This window comes from Eutrigla gurnardus, assembly GCF_963514095.1.
Source record: "Eutrigla gurnardus genome assembly, chromosome: 4".
NCBI lineage: Eukaryota > Metazoa > Chordata > Actinopteri > Perciformes > Triglidae > Eutrigla > Eutrigla gurnardus.
In genome coordinates this window covers 28,436,624-28,459,469 of record NC_139918.1, presented here as the reverse complement: position 1 = coordinate 28,459,469, position 22,846 = coordinate 28,436,624, and the positions used below count along the sequence as shown (strand labels likewise).

At 45.0% G+C, this 22,846-nt stretch overlaps 1 protein-coding gene across 1 annotated transcript in view; it reads right to left on the bottom strand.

Annotated features, from left to right (window-relative positions):
• Positions 1-22,846, bottom strand: part of cdh24b (cadherin 24, type 2b) — a gene marked incomplete at its 3' end in the record, with an annotated part of 80,271 nt that overhangs the window by 11,841 nt on the left and 45,584 nt on the right. The window contains exons 5-8 of the mRNA XM_084006927.1: positions 17,021-17,202; positions 7,016-7,272; positions 5,954-6,090; positions 2,032-2,153 (exon numbers count right to left, since the gene is read on the bottom strand). Coding sequence (XP_083863053.1) covers positions 2,032-2,153; positions 5,954-6,090; positions 7,016-7,272; positions 17,021-17,202 — 698 coding nt within the window. The remainder of the gene's footprint in view (positions 1-2,031; positions 2,154-5,953; positions 6,091-7,015; positions 7,273-17,020; positions 17,203-22,846) is intronic.

The window sequence follows — 22,846 nt, the reverse complement described above, 5'->3', positions numbered from 1 at the left end:
GAGACACAACCCCCAACACATCCGGCGATTCATAATCTCTCTTTCTCGCTCACACGACTCAAACGCAAACATGAACATCACAGGAATAAACAAATCAACGTCGCCCGCCACAGAACCACAGATTTAATGGCGAGAAACAACAAAGGCGCGGAGCGGAGCGATGAGAAAACACCAGCGAGAAAAAAAAAGAAGAAGAAAAAAAAACAACAGATGGGCCGAGAAGCCGAATTATGGGCGACGATGCCGGCATGCTGACGACGGAGGAGGAGGAGGAGGAGCAGGGAGAGAGAGGACGGCTCCCAGGGAGAGACTGAGGAGCATGGAGATGATGATTTCTATAATTGAGATAGAATCAAGTCAGAACACCGTGATGCAGAGAAATAGAAGAGCAAATAAAAGCGAGACGCGTTGGAAGGAAGTGAGGGAGAGCAGACTCCACTTTAATTACGATCTCTGAATAGCTGCCGCGTCCCGATAACGGGCCTGGCAGAGGATCCACCTGCCTCGGCGGTGAACAGGTACGCTGCGGCGTTACGTCTGAATAGATACAGCTGAGCGCTACTGAATTCTATATACGCCTTTTATTTAAATAGACGTGGCTTCGTATAATGTGCCTTCCTATTTGAGTGGAAGCAGCTTTGAAGTGTCTCTTTACAGGAGACGGCACCGTGTGCGTTCACAGATTGGCCGCGTTGGAATTATTTGATCGTGCGTGGTCGCAAGAGGATGTTCAGCTGGTATAATGTTCCACCTCATTCACTGTCTTTCTTTAGCATGTTAGCATATTAGCACGCTAGCATGCGAGGATTAGCGGTTAAGTAAGGCTGATGGCAACATTACAAGGTTTTTAGTAGTCCTTGGACAATATATCGGAATATCGATATCGTGATACGAAGTATCTGCGATACGTTATCGAAATTATAACATATTTTAGAAATTCTGTTAAACTGACACCACAATTCAGTGAATAATCACAGTATAATTCATTCATTCATTCATTGATTCCTGCTTTTGCCTTTCATACTGGTATTTTTTCCTCCTACAGATACACAGATATCGTGATGCATATCGTAGATGATTTCTTGCACTATATCGTGTATCGCAGTATCGTGATATCATCGTTATCGTGGGGAAAATATTGTGATATTATCGTATCGTGAGTGATTCCCACCCCTAGTTTTTAGGGTATTAGATCTAGGAAACGCTGAGAAGAAAAGGGATCCGCAAAGTTAGCGCAGTTCATCCTCTGGGGAGCACGAATGTCTGTACAAAACTTCAAGACGATCAATCCGATAGTTGAGATACTTCGGCCTTGATGACAGTGGTGAACTTACAAATCAAACCCACAAAAGGTAGGACTTGAAAATGTATTGATTTGCCTTCTTGACGAAGACTAAAAGTCGACTGATATTGATTTTTTAATGGCTGGTGTATTTAAAGTGTTATTTTTCCTCTTTTCTTAAAAAAAAAATCTGATAAAAAACAATTAAGGTTAAACAAATTTGCTGAACTTTATTGAACGTTTATTTAATTTCAGCTGTTATGTTCTGCATTGTCCCATTGTTGGCCTGCTTAAGTACATCTGCACTCTGTCTGGAGTGTTTATTTAAATCAACCAAATAAAGTTGGTGAATGAAAACTTGACTTAATGCATTCAATAACAGCATTTATCAGCAGATAGAAGGATCTCGTGTCTGAGAGAGAACGACAATGTAACGTTTCAGATTTCAAGGACAAAAACACAGAACAAACCACCACCATAACAGACAATAAGTCAATAAATAAAATGTATTCATGTGAGAAAATGTAAAGTTTATTGCAACCAGCAAAGGGAAGTGACCATATTTGGACTGCGGAGAAGCTTTGTCCTGTTCTTGCAGTGGAAAAGGACGAATAGTCTGCACCAATTTTCACCTTCGTGTTTCAGCAGAAGTTTAAAGAAGCTATTCAAATGATTTTTTTTTACCCATTTTGGAAGAGAACAATGCCACCTCAGTGAGACATCGGAAGGTCGCTTGAACACATACTGACCTGCCCGATGGTGGATGAGTCACACATGGCCGTCGTGTAGTGGCGGTCCAGCTCGGGTGCATTGTCATTCAGGTCTAGCGTCTCCACTGCGACCAGGACTCTGGACACCTGGCCAGGATTGTCTGGAAAAAGAGCGAATCAGAAACGGGCAGCTTACAATGCGGCGCTCTGAGATTCCTGCAGACAGACGTAAAAAAATGAATAAACCCAAATCCAATAAACAGCAGTGTGTGCACATAGAGGTGCCATGTTTAAACTCCATTAAATCCGTTCAATCGTCCTCAGAAGTGAGGTCAAGCTTTTCAGTCTTTGTCCAGAAACTCAATTTGTGAAATATACAGTCGCACATTTGGTTTAATTTGGCTTGTATCACAGCTCACAGGCTCCCAGCTGAGGTACGACACATTGTTCCACATCAAACTGTTCCATCCTTTGGAAATGTTAGTGTATTTCTAAGGGAAACAGAGAGAGGCATGCAGTTAAACGGATTGCCTGACCCCCCCATCCACTCGGATACGTGCAAACACTGGAGACATGAAGTCCTCCCGGCCGTGAAACGTCAAACATCTCTCAGCTGAACATTCACCGTCACATTCACAGCTTTTCTTCCGAGGGGTTAGGGACACAAATCCAGGCTCGCCAGAGCCATCTTCATTCATCTAAGCAGTTGACCCTGCAACACGGCGGACCACTCTGTAAATAAAAACCACATGCACATGCACATGCACGCTCCCAGCGCGGTTACACCGTGTCACGGGCGACAGCGACCACTTCCTCGCCGCTGAAAACTGAAAATGAGCTCTCGCTGTAGCGCCGACGGGGCCAGCGGGTCTGCCCGTGGCCGAGGCAGGGCTCCTACTGTGGTCTATGTCAACAAAGCCTCCGACAGTTTATTAGATAGAGCTCATTATTCAAGACAGGCAATTCCCTCCATGCTGCCTTCAAAGTCGTACCGCTGCCACAAGAAAACCCCCCAGAGTAGATTTTAAGTAAAGATTATCTTCATCCGGAGTGAGGCTCAGCAGGAAAACAACAACCTCCTCTCTTTGCACCCACTGGGCGGCATTCTCCAGCAACACTTTCACTTTAACACCCACTGGTTTGATTGACTTTTCGAGAGAAGAAGAAGAATTTGGCCAGGATTTAGGAGGCTGGCGTTAATCTAGAAGAATGTCATCCAGAATTAAAAAGGAAAAGACCTTTGCGACGCACACGTGTATGAGCGTTTGTTGATCTGGCACCCCTAAAGACACCGTTTGTAAACCATATGATGGTTTTCTAATCTGCTGCAAGGACGGTTACGCTTCGGTTTGGTCAAGGCACAAAAACAGATTCATTAAAGAGGACCAATTATGCTATTATGCATTCTTCCTGTTCCTGTTTCTGTGCTTGTAAAAGGTCTCCAGAGTGTCAAGGCCGTCTCTCCATCTGTAAAGTGGTGATGTCACTGACGCATTTGTGAAATATCTGCCCAGCCTTTGTAGTTTATCTAGAAAGGCTCAATCAAAGCTAGTCGGAGTGGAGCAGATCTGGGTTTTTTGGGAGGGAGGGGCAGTGTTTTCAAGCATGCACCAGAAAAGGAGCGTACGGTCCTCTTTAAGGAAAGATGTTTGGCATTAAAAGAGAATACATTTTATTACTGGTAGAAAATGTGATGCATAAGTTTGAAAAGCTGAAATATTTTCACACATTTCCACCCCAAGTCAACAGTCATCCTTTACAGAGCGAAAAGAAGTGTCTATTTTTTTACCACGTCTGATGAAAAATCAGGAATAAATGGACTACGGAGTAGACATGGGACCAAATCATTCAAGTCACATGTCAGCTCTGCTGCCAGCTGGCGCTCGGTGACATGAAGTTAGTTCTTCACGGTGATCTCCCGCCACTTGATTGGATCCTGTCAGGTCGCTTCTAACAGAGTGGATTTAAGTGTCGACTTACTGGGAACAAAAAGCGTTAGCTTGCAGGAAATGAAGGGAGGTGATTGATTTGTGGTACGACGGATCGCCTACAGATCCGGAGTTTCATCCGACAATCTAAAGGGTTTTTATGATCAAGACCCAAGACCATGAATCAGTGGGATTCACATCTCCAAAATCACCAGAGAGAACGCATACTGATAATCAATATGAAAGAAAATCTCCTTTACAGGCCCAATAATCAAATGTAACATCCAATAATATTCACCAAACAGAACTTGTGCTTGGTTGAAGTATTTTCATGTCATAAGGCTCAAGTCCAAGTCAAATCATACGTCATAGGTAGGGGTGGGTAAAATATCGATACGGCAATATATCGCGATACTTTGCCGCCCAATACAATATTGATTTTTCAACTCCATTGATTTTTTTTAAAAAACAAAAAGATTAATGTTTAGACGTGTTGTGCATACAGTACTTTATCCTTTTTCATTTTGTTTTCAATATTTATTCCAGTGAATTTCATGGGAATTAATAAAATGGAGAGGCTGTTTTTAATTAAATAGTTTTAACTCAATTTGTCTTCTGATCAATATCATCTGATGTACATATACAGGTACTTGTGTTTTCATCCTTATTTAAATCGCAATATCGTGATATCGTGATACGTATCGTATCCAAAGTATCGTGATACGTATCGTATCGTGAGGTTCTTGCCAATACTCACCCCTAGTCTTTGGTGTTCAATTCTAAGTCCTTCATGAACTTTGACAAGTCTAAACTCATCAAATATGTGACTCTGGTCTGCACCTCTGCTAACAAGTGTAGCAGAGGTTTAAAAGTTTGATATATCTTATGGCGCTCTGCCAAAGAGCTCCATACTTTCCATATTGTGAACCTGGACACTGAAGTGGATTTTGAGTCGTCCCACATCCACCTACTGTCCCCACATGTGTGTTAATCCGCAGTAGAAAATACTCCCCAGCAAATGCAAACTCTTTTCTGTTGTGTTGGGCAATATTCGCCCCCAAAAAAAAATACATTTCCTAGCTTTAAGAGATTATTTGGCCATTTAAAAACAATGGGCTCGGGAACGAGTGCCACTAGCAGATTAGGGAAATGGGAAAAAAGTCTCGGGGAGATGCACCTACGCATTGTTAGTTCTGGTCTTTTCATGGCATTTGTAGACAATAACAAAAACACACATTATTGCCAGCCTCCTTTTTCCCTTTAAACCGAACCACATTATGCGTTTTGCTTCTCATGCCGTCGCTGCTCTCTACTCCCCCCCTGTCACTGTCAAGGCCACGACTATGGCTCTCCAGGGGGATCTCCACACGGCTTATAGGGTGTTACCGATTCATGTGCTTCGACAGGGTCAACAGCAACACTTCTTGATTTATTCATTTGTTGCAACGTTCGTTCTTATCCTTGGAAACAGCAGCCGGGAAAACAACCTTTTCACGGTCGAAAGCTGCAGAACAGCCGACTAAATGGACCTCTCGATCGTCCCTTCATCTGCATTTTTATCCACCCGTGGCGTCTTTTTCCCCCCCAGATTGAAATACGACCCCGTGACTTGCCTCGGTGTGAGATTCGTTGCTTGGAATCAGGAAGGTGTTTACCGCTCGCGAAGCACCGGTGGTGTTCGATTCTGTTTTTTGCTTTTAATTCTCCGTTTCCAGTTGAATCCTTATGAGAGCAGATCTATCGCGGCATCAGATAACTCGCGCGGTATAGATCAATTGATCCTCGGGGCAAGCTGTAACAAACAATTTGCGGCGCCAACCGACCGACCCCCTCACGGCTCGGTGATTTGAGCACTAAGCCGCTTAGTGAACTGCATCACACGCGCCGGCTACTGAGCTTTTCAGATACCGCACCGTTTACAGTTTACACTTCCTTAAACCTCTTACGCCTTCGCATGCTCATCAGTGGGCGCAGGTAGTTAACCCCCCCCCCCCCAAAAAAAACACCTTGGTTTACAAAGGGTGACCTCTGACCTCTCTGGGTGGCGATGACCGTGATGTTGTGCCAGTGGTCGCGTTCCCGGTCCAGCTCCATGGCTGTGGTGATGAGGCCGGTGTCGGGGGTGATGCGGAACAGAGCCTCCGGGTCCGACTGAGGGTCGATGGAGAACCTGGAGAAGAGGAAGCAGGGTAGGGAGGAGGGGGAAATACAGAAAGAGTGAGTGAAGGGAAGAAGCAAGGCGAGATGGCGGCGGGGTGCAGAGTGACAGAAGCACACGGGGGCAAGTGTGTGAGGTGGCGATAAGGAAGTCTGCATTCAAAGGCCAAAAAGAATTAATATGGGGAGATTATCGCCGCTGATAGGAGCTCTTTTGAAGATTATCTAAATATCTCTATGAATATACCGACTATCATTCCTGCCCACACACTCACTCTTAGCACTTTTTCGCTGGTGCTAATTGGGACACGGCTTTCTGTGGTTGTAACGGGCGAATCGCTCGCCTCCCAGACAAAACCCGGGGCAAACACGAGCGAGCGAGATTGGAAAACTTCTGTGGAGACCTTCGGCTCGAGGGAACGCTAAGTGGGCTTTTGGTCGGCATGTATTCGTTAGCTCTTCAGCTCGTGTCTCCTTGCTTATTAGTTCAAGAGCTTCAAATCAAACAAACTACAAACCCTTCGCTGCAAACAATCAATATTTAAAAAACAAAACAAAAAATCCTCCCCAATTTACATTCAACAAACGAAGAATTACAACTCGCAGCAACCTTGTGAGCTTGATTTTCCATTTAGAAGTGAAAGCTAAGGATTGTGTTGATTATTTGAAGAATACTTTACTTGTGTTTCTTGGAGTTTCTTGGAGTTAGATGAGAAGATTGATACCACTTTAATGTCTGTTTGCTCAATATGAAGCTACAGCCAGCAGCCACTTAGCTTAGCTTAGCACAAAGGCTGGCAACAGGTAGCTTGGCTCCATCAAATGGTAACAAAAATCTCATGATTAATCAAGCTAGCTGTCCAGCTAACTTTAGCAATTATCATTTGTATCATAAAGTAATGGATGTATACTATGAGGACAGAGGCCTGTTCCTGTACCTGATGTTATTGGTGAGACCAGTATCGGGGTCTACGGCGCTGACCCGGCCCACGGTGCAGGCAGGCGGGCAGTTTTCCGACACGTCCATGTGGTATCGGGCTCGGGAGAACCTCGGAGGCTCGTCTGCGTCCAGCACCGCTACTCTGATGGAGGCCCGGTCCTTGAAGGGGCCTCGACGCAAGAAGCGAGGGTCCACTATGGGGTTGAGGACCTCCACCGAGAAGGAGTAGGAGCTCCGGCTCTCGTAGTCGACCGCCTGGGGGGGTGAGGCGTTAAAAACAACAGCAGAAGTATGAACAAGGTTTCAAAGCACATGATTTATACATAACTTTCCGGTCGTCTTTACTACGTCCCTAACTTTGGTGCTAACTTTGGTTACAGGTTTCCCCTTCCATCTTTGTGCTTTCAGCTTCCCTGTCAGGTTCAGACATTCGGCATGCCAGATATCTAAAAATCCGTCCGAGGTGCGCCGGCAAGCCTCTCGGCTCGTGTCTCCGGACGGCTCACACATGCTCAAGCTCTGATCCAATGGGGATTTTTTTTCCTCTGATCGGGGGATTTTTTATTCCTGGAGCTCACAAAAAAAAAATATTGGAGTAGAAAAATCTGGGCTGAAGTCGGCACTATGTACAGTATGCACTTGATGTGAAATAAGACCCATTTCAGAGGCAGGAAATTATGCAAATGTGACGGTTATTTCTCACACTGAATAATAACTGATGAATGACGTGTCAAAAACAGAGCGATGGAAGAATGATGGACAACACCAGCAGCTCGCAGAAGGAGCTTGAGAATTGGTCTTAAAATCAGCTGAGAGTTGATCAGGAGTCGATGGTTCTACGGCGGCGACGCCACGCGGCGGGTGCAGTGTTGACGGGGTACTTTGAAGGTTGTTGTGGGCGGAAGGAGCTTAGATGGTGGGTTTTGTGTGAAGTCGGTAAAAGACATTCATGAGGTGGGGATGTTAGAGCATCGCCGATGAGATTTTCCCCCCGACGCTCGCGGACTTGAAAGGGCTTCTCGAAAGCTCCCGACAATGAAGCAAACTACATGTTTGGATGTCGGGTTTGATATCGCTTGGTGTTGATGTTGGAAGACTAGAAGAAATCTAGCTCGGGAGGGGGGGGGGGGAGTTGGATGTTTGCCGTTGACGTCGTAGGAGTGCTGTAAGATTAGCGCCGCTATCTCCACACAGACGGATGTGACCGTTGAGCTACATGGGATGTGTGTGTTTAACACTTTTTGTTATCCAGCTCCAGCATTGTTCTGCAGTGTTGGCGTCCCGCTTGGAGCTGTGTTGGTGTGTACCTGGCAGGTAGTGCGTGTGTGTTTTGTCGTACATGTTTGTGGGAGAAGTTTCAGACCTGGTGAAACATTGTGGGAGTGGAAGCTGGACAAACACAGGACGGACTCTGAACAACAGTCGCCACGAGCAAAAGCTGTTTTCCTACGTCGAGAAAACAGAACCACACAGTTGTTTTAAATGCCCTTGTTTCCAACATCGTCTCCATCGCCATGGAGACCATCTCCATGGAGACACATACCTGGCCACGAGAAGCTTTTAAAAAAAAAAAAAATCTTTTTGTATCCCTTGCATCTTCACAGGTGGAGATTTCATTTGGGATAAAGGCTCGGAGACTGTTTGGCTACGGACAAGTTATGAAGCGGTATTTGTCTGGAGGTGTCCGTGTGATTGCACAGCGGTCTCGCTTCTGAAGGGAGGAGATAGACTTTGATTGGGTTTCTTTTTGCCCAGACGATTGTAAGCGAGGGGCAGAGTAATCTCAAACACCCGCTGTCCGCTGATCATTACATTTCAGAAATGCAACACGTTTTTCGGTTTCGAAAATACCTGTTTGAGGCGTTTGTGCGTGGGCGTCGTGTGCGAGTACAAGTGGTTCTTTTGAGCCGGCGTGTCCTCAGATCCTCCGTCGGTACACGTGTGTCCTGAAATTAAGTGTGCATTTGAATCCTCTCAGAGTGATTGGCACAGAGAGCCATGTTGGACAGAGGATAAATAGGCTCCCTGGCTTTGCAGAATATTCGCTGTCAAGATTCAAACGGGGAAGAAAAAACAAAAAAGAAAAAAAATCAGTCTGAGGATCCCAGCGGCGGCGGGAATATTGATATCCTCTCGCTCGCTCGCTCCTTTTTCCTTTCTGATCTTGCTTTTTTTCCTTTTTTTTTCATTTCTCCGTCTCCACGCGGCTCCTTTCTCTGAGCTGTAAACCAGAGTAAACTGCTTAACTGAAAATCAGCACTTTTAGAAGATTGATTAAAGATTATGCAGAGAAAACGGGGCGAATTGAAGACGTCGAAATGTAGGCAATTTGGAGGTGGGGGGAGGGGGGGGGGTATCTCTGCAGAAAAGATAAATAAACAAGATGAATCGTGTTGGGGGGGGGGGGGGGGGGGTTAGGTGAGTAGACGGAGGGAGAAGGTTCTTTAACGGGGTTCCCTATTACAGCGAGAGAGAGACAATCTGTCTGAGGAGGAGAGGTGTCACTTACACTGTGAGCACACACTCATCACCCCCCCTCTCTCCCTCCCTCCCTCCTGCACTCCATCACTACACCCCCCCCTCCTTCGTCACCTTGCACACTCCATCACCTAACCCTATGACGAAACCCCCAACACACACACTCATCCTTCTCCCTCAGTCGCCCGAACAGGAAGCACTCGTCACACGGCGACTGTTTGTCATGTTTTTCTGTCTGGCTGCCATGTTTGTGAACAGATGTGGAAGCGCGCACGCACACACACACACACACACACACACACACTTTAAAAGGCATAAGGAGTTTTCCAGAATCAAGGTCGTCCCGCCACCCGAAGCCCCCCGAAGCCCCCCGACCCCCGTTAGGTTCAGGGAAGCTTGCCAGCCCCTGAATTCCCGCTCGTTTCCACCCCGCTTCATCGGCGGCGTGTCTGCCATTTTCGTTTTTGTAGCTTCCTCTTTTGTAGAAGTTGTCACCCAGAAACGCCGCCACCCTTCTAGCGGCTCATAGTAACGCAATCAATGTAGCGTCACTTAAAACAGTTCTAGCTGTTAGCTTGATGTTAGCTTAGCAAAGGCTTCAGAGGAAAGTGCCAGTAAAGAGGATGATTGGTCATTTTTTACCAAAAATAACGGTGATTAACAAGAAGTAGAGGCAGTACTTCTACTATTGTATTCTCAGTAACTTCATGTGTCCTCAACCACTCCAGCCGAGCTGCTGAGAGCTGATTGCTGTATTAATATGTCCGGGGGGGAGACGGAGAGTGTGAGGAGAATGAGAGGACAGAATTACTGGACTTTCTAAAGGGAGAATAACTTCTGGTGGTAGTGAACACTATAAAACGGGGCCAGCAAAGTGAAATATGGTGCAATAAAGTGACTCTGCAAAGTTCACAAAGAGTTCTGATGCTCTTCTCTCTTCTTGTGCCTCCCAAGTCACTCTCACACATTTTCATATAGACTGAAAATACGTGTACAAGCAAGTGGATCAATGAAAGTTGATTATTTGTTTACAACGTTATATTCTCTAGTTCAAGTTTCTCAAATATCAAATTTGATTGTGTGATTTAGAAAATTGCGATGGACATTTTGTTTATGACGTGTGTGCGTCTGTGAGTGAGTGATTGTGCTCATCTGCGTCTGTCCACAGGGAATCTCACTTTCTGCCCTCAAACGGCCTAATATTTTGGTCGAGGACCTTTTACTGCCTGGTATACGCTGCTATTGTGTTGAGTTTGAATGAAACTTAGCTGATTGTTGGCTGGATTCATTCAATAACACACTTCTGCAGCGGTGGTTGATGAGCGCACCTTTCAAGACTATCCCTTGTCAACGTTGCCTTCCTCCTCCTCCTCCTCCTCCTCCTCCTCGCAAACACTCTTACAAGTGTAACCTTCTCCCGTCCCGCGATGCTCCTAATGTCCTTTTTGAAATTCAAATTTCTCCATACAATTTCCCTTTTAAATTCGCTTCACAGTTAGCAGAAATTAATTAGCCAACCTGCATGCTAGACTGGCGATACATAATACATCTCTTCTGGGGGGAGGCCGACCCATAGGCACGCACGGTCTACTGATAAAGTGTGTGTGTGTGTGTGTGTGTGTGAGAGAGTTCCAGTAAATGTTCATTACCGCAGGGTGAAGCTTCAAATCACCGAGGTGGTGCCTCTCCGTGACTCTTCAATACATGATGTAAAATAAGAAGATTGCCTACTGGTGCTCATCTACGGGAGTGTGTGTGTGTGTGTGTGTGTGTGTGTGTGTGTGTGTGTGTGTGTGTGTGTGTGTGTGCGTTCAGCACCCTGCGGTCCCTGGCAGCGTGAGTCCTTTCTTGATTTCGTGCATTCTAAATCGCGATCACATATCACATTTGTCTGGTGACAAACGCAGCTTTGGACATTTCTGCCAACAAGCAACAACTGCAGTCGAGTCGAGAGAACAAAGACTTCTTCTAAATCTCCCTTTTGACTTTGTTCTTCCTCCGCCGCCATCCCTGCTCTGTCACTTGTCTTCTTGTCTTCTGTCTTATATTTCACTCTCAGATGTCCCATGTCTTCCTTTTTCTTTTTTTTTTCAATTTATGAGCAAGACATTGGCCTCTCTCTCTCTCTCTCTCTCTCCCTCCATCCATCTCCCTCTCCCTCTCTCTCCCTCTGAGGAGATTAACACAATCTCTCCTCGGCGTGAGAAAACAAACACAGATAATCCTGGGCGCGCTGCTGGCGTGTGACCGAGGATTAGCCCGCCGTTTTAAGTGAGAGCATATGGAAATAATAAAGGCAAACTGACACATTCGCGAGCTCGCTCGTCCCCCGGGTACGAGGAATAAAAAGGCTCGCAAATAGCAGGCTTACACAGCTCACAGCACCCTGAAAACACACCTCAGAGAAGGGGAACCTCCTGTACGGATCCTCATGATGATGTTGTGACGTGCGATCCGCTATTAAACCCAACAGGTGTCATGATGTGTTGAGGAATCGGGGACGTCGTCGTGGCTTGTTTTTAAAGTGCCATAAACGCTCTCACAAAAAGCCTTTATTAAATCGTGATGAATGTCTGATTTGCGAGCTGACGACATGACTCTCTGTGTCTTTTTCCTTTTTCCGTCTAATTGCCCCTCGTCGCCGCCGTTGATGAGCTTTTGATTAGCCGACTGATTTTTAAAGGAAAAAAAAAAAAAGAAACTCAACCACCAGCCGCCATTAATGTTGGCCGCTGGCCATTAGGGGGCACTGCTGCAGAGCGATGTCAAGGAGCTTCTGTGCTGTGAGAGCGTTATGCTAATTCTTCAATTACCTGCTACTTACACTGTGGCCTTGCTCACATGCTGTATCAAAAATCTATTAGCAGCAATATGTACATTCATTATCAGCGATATGTAATAAGTAAAGGAAAAAACGCCGCTGACCAGTCGGGGAGGAGAAGGGAAAAAAAGAAAGGACGGAATGAAAGACCGTTAAATAAGATCATTCAAATTGAATTGATGAAAAGTCTACGTGTTCGTTACTAGGTTGCTAATTTTGTGAGCACTTATCTTCCTATATGTGTGTGTGTGTGTGTGTGTGTGTGTGTGTGTGTGTGTGTGTGTGTGTGTTTGAATAAGGCTGACCTGATCTGAGTCAGAGCCAAACACAAACACACAGTCTGACATGGCCTCCAGACACAAACCGGAGCGAGGACGAGGCGAGGGAAGGGGTGAGGGGTGCTCGATGTGTGTGTGTGTGTGTGTGTGTGTGTGTGTGTGTGTGTGTGTGTGTGTGTGTTTACATCTCCTCATATGTGTGTGTGTGCCCCCCTGCCCTGTATATTTGGACAAGTGTGGGGAGAGATCACACCACCAGAGAGAGAGAGAGAGTTATGAAATGCAGAGAGACAGTGGCTGATGAGGAGAGGAGGATGGGGGTGAGGGAGGGTGAGGGAGGGTGAGGGTGTTGGGGGGAGATTGGGAGGAGGACAGAAATCTTTTTATTGCTGGGGGTCTCTGTGGGGCCGACAGTAAATAAGCAGTGATAAGCAGCAGGCAGCTTCAGTCGGCACCCCGACTCTCAGGCTGTTAATGACCCGTGCTCCTCTCTCTCTCGCCTGTCCCCACCTCACCCTCGCCCTTCTCTCACCCCCCCTCCCCCCCTCCCTCCGCTCATCGGCACGTCTTCCACAGTCTTCCTCGTCTTCATCTGTCTGATTCTCTCCGTCTGCCCTCTCCTCCATTTTGTCGTTGCATATTCCCCCTCTCAGTCTCATTTTAACGTACTCCTTCCTCCGGCTCCGTCTATTGACTCTATTTCTTCCTATAATCTGCTGTTAAATCCCCCAAACACCCCCCTCCTCTCCCACCCAGCTCCCATCTGACACATCATTCTGAGGTGAAGCACCGCAGCATCCTCTCCCTCTCTCTCTCCCTCCATTTTTTAAATGTGCAATCGCACCTCTTTGCAGCTCGTTTCCCTCCCTTCCCCACAGTTTAAACACTGAGCCGCAAGGTCAAGTGTGTTACATTGATGTGTGCCTCTGTATCTCTCTCTCTCTGTGTGGTTTATTGCTGCTTGTGTAGGTGTGTGTGTGTGTGTGTGTGCCTCTCATCTTTAGATCAGCGGTTAAAGAGATTCAGCCCGCAGCGGCGAGATGACCAGCGAGGTCAAGGCCGACTCTGTGGCGAACACAAATTGTTCCGCTCAGAAATGCTTCCTTCTCCGGGGCATGAAGATCATCTCTGCCCCGTTCAAATTCCTTCACGCTTTCAAAAACGCACTTCTGATTCCGTAAAGAAAAGGGCGCCGGGGCACCTTCATTATTAACACACATTAAAACATTTTTTTTTAAAAAGTGGCTTGGCTTGTTTGGTTTATTTAAAGAAAACTGATGGGGAGCTTAGCGCTAATTTAACACTTTGTCTGTTTTTAATTCTATTAGTCGTAGACTATCGGACTTTTTTTTTTATTAGTTGTGCGTGGATTCCCCGTGAGGCTCAATCCTAGTATCTTTATTATTATTATTAATGTTTTTCATGTGAGTTTACAGGAGCACACGCATCCAAAACGCTCAATACGTGTTCCTCTTAGCTTTTAAGAGCGTTCAAAAAAAAGAAAGAAAAATCCCCCACGTAGCCATGTGAGTGTTCAGTTATTTGTATTTAATATTGCACCCCATCGCAGCAACGCTGGGTCTAATCTATTTCTCTGCCTCTCGGTGCCTTTGTAGAGGGGATTAAAGCCAGCGCCACGCAGCATGAAGGGAGGCCATGTTGAAATACTAATTGTGCGTTTTGTTTTCCCGTCTTTTTGCGATCGCTGCGGCTGGATCCGGTGGGACGACTGCAGCTGGTGGGAGGTGTTTATTTGTTTTACGTGGGTTTTTTTTTCCTGCCCTGCACATGTTGAATGGATCCACTCGTCTTTGACACACTTCCTCTTCCCTCGCTCGCTTCTTCCTCCCCGGTTCTTTCCCTCATTTTTACATTTTTTACCTGCTTGTCGGATTGGAAGTGTATTTCTGCCTCCCTGTGCCTCTCAGTCTCTCGCTGTGCTAATTTCTCTCTGTGGCTGTCACTGATTGTGCAGCTCTCTCTCTCTCTCTCTCCCTATTTCTTTGCATGTCTCTCTGGTTCCTTCATACTGTTACTCCCTTGTTATTCTCTGCTGTCACTGCCTCCCAGGACCTCGTTTTTAACACTCCTCCCTCGGTGCTTCCGTCTCTCCATCCTCGCTTCTCTTTTCCCCTCATTCCTGCCCTTGCCTTTTCCATTTTTTTCTTCTTGCATCTCCAGCCCCCCCCTCACCACCCCCACCTCCCTGCTTCTCTTCAAACAGCAGCTCACAGCAGGCTTGGAAATCCTGCTCTGCACCACCTACAGTTGCGGATTTGTTTTTAACGAATCCTACAAACCCAAGGCTGAGGACTGACACAGCGACGACATGGCTAACTGGCTTTAAGAACACACACACACACACACACAAATGTGATGCAATGTTTTAGCATATAGCTGTTGTGCAGATATCTGCAACGTCTCAGAAACTCCAGGAACATTTCTGGTGAGTTTTGAAAAGAAACGATGTGAGTTTGGAGACTTTTCTTTGACTTGAAGTTATCTGAAAAACTGCCACATTTTGAAGGTACTGTTTCCAGCGTACGGCGGAGCGACGCCGTGTTGGAGGAAGTCTATGAGACGGGATGACTGACGTTCGGTGCCGCGTCGTCAAACGCGTCGAGGTTCAAACAGGGTTCAATTTACACACTGTGGCTCTCGGAGGGAGCGCTATTCCCGAGTCAGTAATAATACTACGACGAACGTTACTGCAGGCAGTAACACGGTCAGCGACGTTTCATATCGGCACAATCATAAGCATAACTTGTTTTTAACCACAGCGAAATAAAACTGTCTGTATAAAGCTTTCTTTCTGTGTGTCTCACACATGCAAAACAAAGAACTGGAAAATTCAATTAAGGCTGAATGTTCTGTTTACAACCACAAACAGCTACGACTTAACCGCTATAAAACCGAACAAAGTGACCTCCACTCGAGTCGCCCTGACCTTACCGCCGCTACGGCGAGAAAAAACAACAACCAAATGTTTCAGATGGTTTTAAAGTCCTGATCCACTCAAACACAGTTTGCTCATTGTTACATCGACCTTATATAGTGACCATATTTGGCGGCGGAGGAGGAGGAGCGACGGGTAGATCTGATGAACAGCAACCTTACTGGATCTGGATCCATCTGGATTCTGGTGTGAAGCGGCTAACAAAGTTAGCTTCATCATTCAAGGTCATGTTTACAGCTTCGTGTTGAATCTTAGTAGCTAACTAGCATTGGTCGCCCAGGAGTCGCCCCCTGATGGCCAGCGGAGAGAATGCAAGTATAAGGTTTGATCTTCACCGTGCAGAAGGATCACAGTCCAGTATGCAGGATCACGGTGGTCCAGTCCACAATGAGACTTGATATCATGTGCCCCGAAGTTTCAACTTTGGCAGTGAATGATATTTGCATATTCATAGATCCTGATTTTTTTTTTTTTTTATGAAGGAGGACTAGAAGTCATTCTTAATGAATACCTCATTTATGAGGTAAATGACCCTTTTCTAATATCTCTTTATATGACTTCAAACACGTCTGAAGGGAATCTCTGATAATCACCCAATCAGTTACGTAATTCATTAAGGACAAAAAGAAGGATTTGCTGTAATTTAATCCCATTGTTAATTGAATTCAAAGGTGCATCTTCAGTATTTTCTCTTTTATTCCTGGCATAAACCTCCACCGTATCAATTGACTGACATTTTATATTTAAGCAAGGCAATAGTACATTTTTTTCACAATGCTTTACACTTCCCTAATCTGCCTTTTGTCCCGAGTTTATTGATCAACAGCCAGTCTTTATCATATAAGTCAGGCAGATCGATCTCATCATGAAACACAAACACACTGTGAATATATATGAGCTATGAATACACATTTACATAGAATACGACGTGTAGCACATGAGAGAGGTAGATGATTAGAGGTGACAGCCGACTTTGGAGAATGTCTGAAATTAAAATCTTATATTACACTTTTAGGGAACTATTAGCCACAGTCAAAACACGACTCAGCCTCCGCGAAGCCTTTTCATCTGGATGCATCACGCTTTGATTGAGGAATGCGTCATTGTGTTTGTATGTAAACAGATGGGAATATTGATTTAAAAAAAAAAGGAGGGGGAGTGGGCTGATTCACAGTGAACCAAGCAGGAGATTAATTTGTCAGAAACCCATCAAGCCGCTCTCATCTGATGGGAGTCAAATAAGGAGAAACGGTGAGATGAATATAGATCAGCTGTTTAATTTTCCCCGGTGAAACCGGCGGCTGAGAGATGAATCACGACACATCTCAGAGGCTTACGTCTTTGTGTGCGTTCAGGTAATGGACTCAGCAACAGGTTGTTAGCCGTCGTTGACTCACAGGCAAAAAAAAATCATCGTCATGACGACCCGTCTCTCCTCCTCCTCCCCTCGTATGAACCTTCCCCCCTCACCTTGTTGAGCGTGATGACCGCCTCCTGGTCCACCCCGGTGATGTTGAACGTCTCTCCGGTCTCCCCGTCCAGGATGGTATACTCCAGCTTGGCGTTCTCGCCGAGGTCGGCGTCGGCCGCCGACACGCGTCCTATCTCGGCCCCGGGGATGGCGAGCTCGGAGACGGAGAAGGACCACATACCTGGAAGACACACACATTATTATTATTATTTTATTTAAACAGGAAGTCCTATTGAGATGCTTTAACAAGGGAGGCCTGGCCGAGGTAGCAGCCATACAAAATAAATGATATAAAACACCTCCATGATATACAAATGAACCATAAAAGTGTGACAGGTTTAAACGTTCAAGAAACAACATTTTTCAAATTGCCGTTCCCCTCCGTCTGTGCTCGGCCAATATTTGCAATATTTCCTTCAGATAAGGCTGCGTTTAATTGGACAGAAGTGAGCGGGATGGAGGGGAGAGATAAGAGAAGGGAAAAGGCAGAGGATGTATTTAAGTGCTCGGCGTTAAAGGTGTTATTAAAAGGCACGTTTACGGAAAAATACCTGCTTTTAAAGAAATTAAAAGAAGCTAAACAACAGAAGGAACGGAGGAGATAAAGGAAATGAGATTACAGGGAAGGAAAAAGCCGCTCCGAACATTTGAACTTTGACGACACGAGCTAACTATTCATCAAAAACACCCACTTTTAGTTGAAGTCTCCGAGTCGGCCGCTCTTTCCTCCTGCTAACGAGACTTAAACGAGATAACAGGCTCTTTCATGTGTGCTCGCCGTCATGTTTAAACATGCTGCTTTTTTTAGTGCCAAGCCCATTAAAGCAGCACATTATTAGAGTTCTTCTGCTGACTCGGCAGTTTACATGCGTGCACTTCTTCTATGATTCACCCCACGCACCTATCTGATGGAAACACAGAGCACAGCGGTGAACTCGCATTAAAAAGCATTGAAATATATACGCCCACCACTTAATTCTCACACACACACACACACACACACACACACACACACACACACACACACACACACACACACACACACACTGCAGGAGAAGATGTGCGGTAGGAAAAGATAGAAAACAGCGAGCGAGAGGGGAAAAGGTAGGATATCAACATTTGGCTGACAGGCTCATTCAAACGGAGCCGTTATCTGCTCGGTTACAGCTAAAGCGAATCAGATAGACCCGTAAAAATGTGAGCGAGAACAACATCGCACAAAACACGTCGGTTCGTACGGAATAAAAAACTGAAGAAGATAGCCGGCTCTTCGACGAGGAGTCGGTATCTGGGCCAGAGGAGCTCTGTAAAAATGTGACAACATCACAGCGAGACAAAAAAAACAACACAAGGTTATTTCTGCTTTGAGGATCGGGACTACAGTTCAGACATCACAGTGTTGTCGGCAACAGAAAAGCTATCAGCCGCCGCGTTGCATTGTTGTTGTTTTTTTCAAAGCACACAGGAGCTTCTGACTCCAACAGGTCCTCCAACCCCGACGACATAAGAGGAGATTCCTAAAAGCTTCTTCTGATGGCTTACCTGGACGGGTAAGTTGTGTTACTTTAGAAACAGGTTCCGTTATATTTACTGAACATCTGGGCCAGGGCCGGCACGAGGCCAATTAAGGGGCCGCTGGGGAATCGTGCGTTTCTGTTGTTGTTGTTTTTTACATATTAAATAAATGAAACAGATGACATAAATATCAAAGTATGGACGCAAAAGAAAGATAATTCTGATTTAATAGGGGCCCCTTAATCATACAAAATGGGTTGTGATGTCTGAATGGGGCCCCTCACATAAATATTACAGGATATGTGATTTGAAATATCACTAATAATTCATATAATTTATAATGTAACATTATAGTGTGACATTTTTGTCAATAATCGTCAAGCACAGGTGACCCTCGGGTGGTGGGAGGCCCAAATCAAATTCTGCTTAGGTCCCCCAAAAGGCTTGGGCCGGCCCTGATCTGGGCAGTCGATCAATACATCAAAACATCTGTCAAAAGAAAGTCTGTAATGTCATTATCATTTAATTCAGTCCAAATGAAATATGAAATTGGACCACCTGTCTACCTGTGTCACAGTCGGCTGTACTAACAGTAGCCATGTTGGTTGTTTACGGTCAACTATTGAAGCTAATGGTGCTAACTACTTTCATCGGAACAGAATTCAGTTCTTATTTTTATCTCATACTAATATTCCTTTCTCTTGTACTCATTAAATGTCCTGCTGCTCCTTTTTGATTGTGGTTCATTTTTGTGAACATGATAAGAAGACCTTTTGGTCTTTCCCCCATTCCTGAACCGACTCCGAAACATCCTTATCTCACATTGATTGATCAAGGCCTGATGAACGGCCCCTGTTGTGACATTGTGTAGAGAGCTGCCCTGAGAGCAGCCACACCTTGTCTTCTCAGGAAGAGACGTGTATTGAATCAATGCAAATCCACTCATCACACCTTCCTCCTTGTTCTGTCTATAAACGCTCTGATTTGCCTCACATGTCAGAAAGGATTTTATAGCAACGCTGTGACTTCCTTTTTCCACTGTCGGTGATTAAACCGCATCTGAACCAGCCACAGAATTGGACCTGAAGAGAGCCTCTCCAAACGGACGCTCACTAACGGTGCTAACAGTGCTACGGCAAAAGTGCTGACATCGAAATTTGTATTTGCCTGAGGGGTAGGATGGTTTTTTTTGCATCTACACAACAACGACAAAAAAAAATGAAGTTGTAAGTCAGGAATACATTAAACTTGTGCTGTTGTTTTGTTGTTTGTTACCGCGGTAGTTTCCTTCTTAGAATTTGGGGCAAACCATCAGTGGTTGTCATGAAGGTTACAGGAATGTTTGACAAACGGCTTTATTTTAGGAGGTGAAAATAAAACTAGAGCTTTTCATTGTAGAATTGTCTCCTTGATTAATGTGCTTCGTTCTCTCTATTGTGTGTACAGAACGTACACCCTGTTTCTTTTCTGAGCACCACTTCAAATTCCTACCGACAAGACAAAGTGTCGCACTCACAATAAGGACATCCATCTGTGAGATAAAGCACCGGATACTGAGCAGAATCGGGAGAAGGGCTTTTTTTCCTCTTTTTCTTTCTAGTGCGTGTCCCAGATGGAACGCTATGGATGAAGATCAATAGACATGAGGGGAGAAAAACATCATAAACCGTTATCAATAACACATCAGCATGTTATTGTCGTGGAAAAATATTGTACAGACAACTCTCTCTAAAAAAAAACACAGCCGAGACGGATTTGATGGGATTAGAACAAATTCCCTCTTGATGGAGATGAAACCGCCGTGGATCTAATAGTTTCTTCGCTCTTCAGCGAGCTGCCCTTTACAACGACGGCGGTTTCCCAGCTAGCATCGCCGTGTTTTACCTTTTATTAATTCTGTCCAACACAAATCAGATGTGTTTTTTTGTTCATGAGTGGTGAGAGATGAGATTTTTTCTTTTTTTAAATGACATAAATACTGACATTCAAATGGGATTTCTTTTAAAATTTAAAGTTAGTGGGGGTGCAAAAATAAATAATAAAATAAATATCTGGTTTCGGGCTCAGTTCCCGAGACAATTTTGAAAATTCCAGAGGCCATTCACGCACGTTTTCATGTGGGATATTACGATATAAGATAATAATAATAAAAAAATAAAAGTGTCATTATGTTAGGTGCTGTGTAGTGATTTCGGATGGTTTCATTCAAGCTGATTGGACTGCAAGTAGCATCTTTTTACCGGATTTTGACAAACACACATAGGAAAACCCTTTTCCTGGACCTGGTTTGCAGGCGAAGTATACGGTTGGCTGAGCATGACATCATGACCAAGAGGCCTAACTAGAGCAGACGTAATTAAAGCTACAGCGCCGTAAAAAGGATCTAGTTCATGCTGCAATCACTGCGATGCCGTGTCGTGGTCAACAAGTAGGCATTTTTTTTCCGGTGAAAAGTGGTTGCACCCCCTGCACCGGTGCCTCCGGCGCGCCTGGCTTACGTGGTAATCCGCTAGCTAGCGGGTGACGGCATGAATCGGCCCCATTACGCTGCTCTGCAGGCTGCTCGTTACCCACTTCTTTTTTTACTTTACTTCAGTACCTCCTGGCGTGAAAACTGCTTCCTCTCCCTCCTCTACAATCCAAAGCCGTCACACTACATTGTTCCCCTTTGCTCTAAGTGTTACGTAGCAGCCCGATATCAGCCGAATTGTCAACTCGTCACTTCTTGAACTCCGGAGAGGCTGGAGTGAACGAGTCCGGACAAAGGTAAGTAATGAACGGGATGTAATGACTTGATTCAGAGCACTTACTATAACTCATGGAGTAAAAGCTTCTTTTTGAAACATGGGAAAAAGCAGGAACAAGTGCTTTGAGGTTACATAAAAGTAGTCAGCGAGACACAAAATGAACTCCCGTAGTGCTGTTATTCATAAAAAGGAATGCATTACTCATTGTTAAACACCCCCGGTGTCCTTGAATTCATGTTATGTCATTACTGAGAACACTCTCTGACTTTTCATTATTTCCTTTTATCTTCCTCGTCACCAAAATTGTCAATTTTCCCCACATTTCTAATAAAACCTTGATAAGTCAAACACTGAATGGTATTTCTCAGCGTGATCAGCCCACTGAAGTGCAAATCATCCGCATCGCTGTGTCATATATACGCACGTAATGTCGTAAATGTGGAATGCAGCACTTCCTGCACTAGAATAACTCTCCATCCAGGAAAATGTGTTGAGTTTAACAAATGAGCAGCATATAAACGAGGGAAGTGAATTCTTGTTTCACGTATTTTCTTATCGAGGCATAAGAAGGAAAACCAATTAGTAGAAAAACAATCAAGGTATAATGATATTAGAATGAAACTGTGTATAAAAGCTCTTTGACGCATTTCGGTCTGGTTTCAATAAAAGGAAATGCCACATCATGCAGTGATATTGTAGACGACAGTGTGCTGTTGCTACATATGAGTAGAGTGCTGCAGGAATGACGTAGTTTTATAAGCTGGATATTAGCATCACGCTGGTTCCCTCGACAAGACGCCAATCGGTTCATAGCATTGGATTTTGGAATGTCCTAGAAAAAGGCTCCATTGGTAAGATCATCTTCACAAATGACGTATTTAGCAGAACCATAGACTTTATAAAAGAATTATCGTGATGTCACCTGCTTGTTATCGGGTTTGAAGCCACATCTTGGATTTTTTTGCAGCCAGTGAACGAGGTGACCATATTTCAAATGTGGATGGATCCGGGGAACAGAAGCGGCAGACCCGCCCTAAAGCCTCCCCTGCTTTCTGGTTTGAATCTAAATGGACCATAATGTACTAAATGAACATCATGCTGGACTGAAGAAGACTTGAAACTAGAGATTGAGACCATAAACCTATGTTTACAATGTTTACTAAGATAAAAAACCAAGTGAGAAGAAGGATCATATTCTCAGAGACTTCCATGCAATCAGACTTCTTTTTGCAACCAGAGTCACCGCCTCCTGATGGTCAGCGAAGAGAATGCAAGTTGAAGCCACTTCAGCCTTGGCTTCACTTGTCAGAAATGCATTTTAAAACCTTATTTCAGGAATCAAACCAAAAACTCAATCGGAAAAACGAATTGGGCATTGGGTTTTAGAACTGATTCCTGCAGCTCACATGAATATATATTTCCCTGCGTCGGTGTAGTAGAACCTGATCAGATCCCAGACCTCATCCCCGTACAACACCTTTGGCCGGATTTGTCGGACCACCTGGCTGGAGCAACCATTACTGGACCCCGAGCAACGTGCTCACATAAAACTAGTTCATCCTG